At 34.3% G+C, this 5,000-nt stretch overlaps 1 protein-coding gene across 6 annotated transcripts in view; it reads left to right on the top strand.

The window, feature by feature from the left end:
* Positions 1–5,000, top strand: part of LOC135202988 (uncharacterized) — a 71,325-nt gene that overhangs the window by 66,246 nt on the left and 79 nt on the right. For 5 of the 6 annotated variants that reach the window (XM_064232530.1, XM_064232529.1, XM_064232531.1 and 2 more), the window contains one exon: positions 2,325–5,000. This exon is cut by the window's right edge and continues 79 nt beyond it. In XM_064232530.1, coding sequence (XP_064088600.1) covers positions 2,325–2,486 — 162 coding nt within the window. In that variant the 3' untranslated portion in view covers positions 2,487–5,000. Of the gene's footprint in view, positions 1,149–2,324 lie in introns of those variants that run through there. The other variant, XM_064232533.1, reaches the window with a different exon arrangement.

Genomic DNA, 5,000 nt, shown 5'->3' with positions numbered 1-5,000 from the left:
ATTGATGGCGTAGTGAAATATTCAAATTTTCTTCTACATTTCTTCCAAACAACTAATGTTGCAGGAACATTGTAGTACAAAGTCAATTCCTCAATGAACAAGTGGTTTGCGTACTCGCCTATCAATCTGGTAGCCCGAGTTCGCTCCCGCCTGCCACCAATGCGGAATCAGAGGAATTTATTTCTGGTGATTAAAAATTCATTTTCGATCAATAAGCTGTAGGTCCCGTTGCTAAGTTACCGATTGGTTCCTAGCCACGTAAATAAAAATCTAACCCTTCGGGTCAGCCCTAGGAGAGCTGTTAATCAGCTCAGTGGTCTGGTTAAACTAAGATATACATTTTTTTTTTTCTGCCCTTGTTTTCAAATCTCTGTTGACTAATATACATGTTCAAATTCTAATATTATATATCTTTAAAGAATGTCGGTAATACGGTATGATATTGATAACTAGCTCAAAAGTTTAAACCCAGCCAGTATACCGCAAACTTACCCTGCTGTCCTGTAGTGTTCGATCTTCGACCTGGCCTGTGCGAAACTGTAGATATGCATATCTGTCACACTATACAGGAATCATTCTCAAATGAGCCAGAATAGCAGTACTGCATCCTATTGTAGGTTATGATTCAAGGCTAACATTCCTATATATCGCCACCAATAGGGAACATTGCTACGTTCTTCTTTTATAGAGGCTATATTTCAAGCAATACATACCTGTATATTGAAAATATAGGGAGCATTACTTTAATCACCTCTTATAAAGGTTCAAATTGCTACCTCTTTCTATAGGCCATGATTCAGGTTTTGTACTCCTGCATACTCTAGATAATATAGGGACCACTGTAGTTCGAGCCTTACATTCCTGTTTGTTAAACATACAGGGAACAATACTGTATCCTCCTATCTTTATGTAAGCTAAGACTCATGCTCTGCATTCCTGTACACTCCATGTACAGAGAGCATTACTGCAACCTCCTGTAGACTATGATTATATTTATATGTCAACAATCCTGTATGCATTTTGTAGGACTCATGCAATTGTACATAAGCACTCACTTAGATTTTTGTATTGTATCTTCTTTTTTCAATTTTTTTTATTTTTAAATCTGTATGACATGTTCCTTCTGCTTTGGCTAAGAAAAATATATTATATTAAATATTGGGCGAAAAAAAACATTATCTTTTCTTATGGAACTGGACCCCCCAGCAAATGTCAGTTATGAACCAGCTGTAAATACTATACTTCGTTTAAAGGTAAGTTTGTACATAATTGCTTCTCTGGTTTGAAATAGGAATAATTTCAGTACCACAGGAAAGAAGTATACAGATATGATATAAATAATTCCATTGGTCATAGTGCCAAAGTTTACAAATAATTTCTTAATGTACTGTATCCAATTTCAAGTGGAAAAGGTCCTTTACTAATTCATAATTTCAAATCAGTTTTTTCCATCATGGTAACTGTGACACAATGCATATATATTTTATTAAAGTAAAAATGCATTTGTGTACTCATCATAGTATCCAGTTTAAAGTATAATAATCACTAGAATTCAAAACATCAAACTAACCTTACTTTGATATTACACCAATTTTCAGCCAGATTTAATAGCTGCTCCTAATCCACCAGCTGACTGTGAAATGTGAACTTAATTAAACCAGTTTATAATAAGCCAGTCTCAAATAATTATCTTAATCCAACAGCTAAGTAAAAAGTATAGATATAGGGTAAAAACGACCAAATGCCCACCATTTCACTCGAAATGACCACTATTTTCATTCGATATTTAATTGGTGAAACAGCAATACAATGACATCTTTAAGCATGCCATTCAAAAGACCGAAACTTAATCTTTTGAATGGTATGCTTAAAGATGTCATTGTATTGTTTCATCAATTAAATATCGAGTGAAATAAAAGTGGTCATTTCGAGTGGAATGGCTGCCATTTGGTCGGTTACCCTATATCTATACTTTCTACTCAGCTGTTAGATTAAGATCAATATTTCAAACTGGCTTATCATAAACAGTTTTGATTAAGTTTACATTCCACAGTCAGCTGGTGGATTAGGAGCAGCCATTGAATCTGGCTGAAAACTGGTCTAGGAAATAGTGCAACGTGTCAAAACGTACTGATACTCGTGTGCTATCAAAGTAAGGTCAATTCGATTTTTTAATTCTAGTGATCATTTGGTCGTTTACCTTATTCATACAAAGATTTTAGCAAGTTTATGATTCGAATATCCTCAGCCACTTAGGCAGAGATGACAAAAATGATCTCTCCTTCAGCCCAAGCAAGATCTCAGACGACTTTTTCCTCCCTCAGCCGAAGAACCAGTTCTTCAACAGCCCGGAGGTCATGTTCCGCGCAGCCTACGGGGGCTTCCCAGGGCAATCCAACATGGCGACCAACATGGCCGCCTTCGCTGCAGCCCAGACGCTTTCGCCTATACACCAAGAAGAAGCGCCACAGTACAAGGAGTGCTGATGAAGAACCCGTTCATTATCCCCAGTCTGTAATGGTTACTTAACCCAAATCTGTCACTAATTAACTTTAATTGATTTAAAACTATTCGTTTCGTAGTGATGTCTAAAGGGGTAAACCAAGTGTTCGGAATCTAAAGCAGTTAAATTAGTTTTTTTTTAGGTTCTTTCGTAACTTTGGTTAATATTACCCAATCTGTAACGTTGCTGGATTCAAATCACACTTTTAGGATACTAATTGAAAGGATAATTTTGTTAGCATTTTTTTTTAAACTTAAGTGGATAAAATCCTTTCATAAACGAAAACTCAATTTGATTTGTGAATTCCATTACAAGGACAAGACTTTGTTACCATTTTTGTTTTCATTGTGTTTTTTTATAAATTTAAAATTAGTTCCTTAGATTCGAAGAACCGAAGAATGCAAAAGTCCATTGCAAATGAAAGAAGAATACAAAGAAGTATTTTGCAAATCAAAAATATTTTTCTAATGATTGCTTTACATATTCTTTTGAACCCTTGTTCATTCTATGCTTGTAAATAGCTTAGTTGTTAAGGAACCTTTGGAGCGCTATATAATATATGTATCAAGTTTTGCACTTGCCCTGTCTACTTAAGTAAGTAATGCTTTCAAGAATACTTCTTGTAAATACTTATAAACTTGACTTTTCTATTTTTTCTTTTTTCTTTTTGGCGAAGGTACTGGAGAATTTAGGAGACTTAAAAACAGTTCTTGCTTTGTTGCGTTGGTTTCTGTTGACATGCTTTAGGCTGTAGTAGTTCGTACTTTAACGAGGAATCCGGAGAAACAATATGCTTTGAAAAGACTAATTTCCGAATCGAAAACGATGACTGAAAAACATTTCAGTAATTTTCGTGTTTTTCTCTTTTTTTCCACTTTTACACTCTATCATTCACGTCATTTTTCATTCTTCTTTACGAATATTTACTCAATTTAGCGTTCATCAACATTTTCTGCCTTTGGACAATGTCAAATATGATAGAAATGAAAATATGGCGAAATATTAATCAACGTTTCGTACACAATTAGGAAGATTGCAAGTGAAATTTAAAAGGATCGAAATGAATTTTTTTATTAATATTTTCCAAAATAACAAAAACACATTTTCAAAGCATCCAGAGAAAACGATAATTTATTTCTAAATTGCATTCTATTTGTCACCCTGCTATTAAGAATCAATGGAGGGTTAGAGCGATAATGGAATAACTCTCTCTCTCTCTCTCTCTCTCTCTCTCTCTCTCTCTCTCTCTCTCTCTCTTTCAAAATAGGCCCTCTTTCTTTATATATCAAACAACGTTAATGTTCAATATTTCATGTGACGCATAATATAGTCATTCAGCCGTTTATTTTATTTTATTTTATTTTTTTCTGCCTTACTCTCTGTGACTGATCGATAACTAGTGATATAGCAGCGTTCCTTTTCATTCCTCCCATTTAACTTCTCATCGTCCCATTACTTTTCATCCCTTTTCATCAAATTTTGACTTCTACCCTACACGCGTAGCTATATTATCTACAATCCATTTTTAGGGAAAGTGTGTTCAATGCGCTTTCGCCCTCTTGTTGGTGACGTACTCAAACCTAAAGAGATTACTGCTTAAATTATTCTGGAAACACAAAGGAGGAAAGAGAATCCCACTTACTTTACTATCATATTTTATGCATTCCGTTTAATAATAGAGAATTATTATTATTGTTATTATTTATTATCATTATTACTAGCAAACATGTATACAGAAATTATGTATGAAAATTCGTAAAGTAACTAAGTCTACGGGCGTAACCAACCTCGTTTCACGGGCAGAACCAGCTCCGATTCAGGGAATCCCTTCTCACCCCACCCTCTTCGGAGGGTGGGGGGAGGTAGAATGAAATCCCATTGTAAACCATCTTAGGGGTCCCCACTATAACTCTGCCAAGTTTCATGCCCATCAGACCAGCCGTGTGGCCGTGATTGAATGACAGACAAACGGACAGACATAATGCCCATTAAAGTAAGATTATTATTATTATTTACGTGCACATTCGTGAAACTAGAAAAGAAAAAGAGGTATAGTAGTGATACTACACAGAAAAATTAGCTAAAAATAGTCTAAAAAATAGTTTTATCAATATCATTAGAAATATTCAGGATAAAAACTCTCTTATTAATCTTACACTTGAAGCAATAAAGTTATTTTAAATCCCCGTCCTTCCATTTTCTTTCTCTAAAACAACACAAAACAGAATCGAAGGGGAAAGATATGACCACAGTACTCACCACATCAAATCATCAATTAGATAACCCTATAATAATGCAATTATTAATGACTCAATCCAGGGAGATTATCAGATTAGCTGTGTCATCACTTGCTCGCCCTTAGGTTAAATATTTTTTTATTTTATTTTACGGTTTTATAAGTTAGACGTTTAGGGTAAGGTTATATATACATACATATATACATATAGTATACATATATATGTATATATACATATATAAAAATATATATACATGTATA

The sequence above is a fragment of the Macrobrachium nipponense genome, chromosome 33 (assembly GCF_015104395.2).
Source record: "Macrobrachium nipponense isolate FS-2020 chromosome 33, ASM1510439v2, whole genome shotgun sequence".
Taxonomy (NCBI): Eukaryota; Metazoa; Arthropoda; class Malacostraca; order Decapoda; family Palaemonidae; genus Macrobrachium; species Macrobrachium nipponense.
This window is presented reverse-complemented; position numbering and strand designations above follow the sequence as displayed.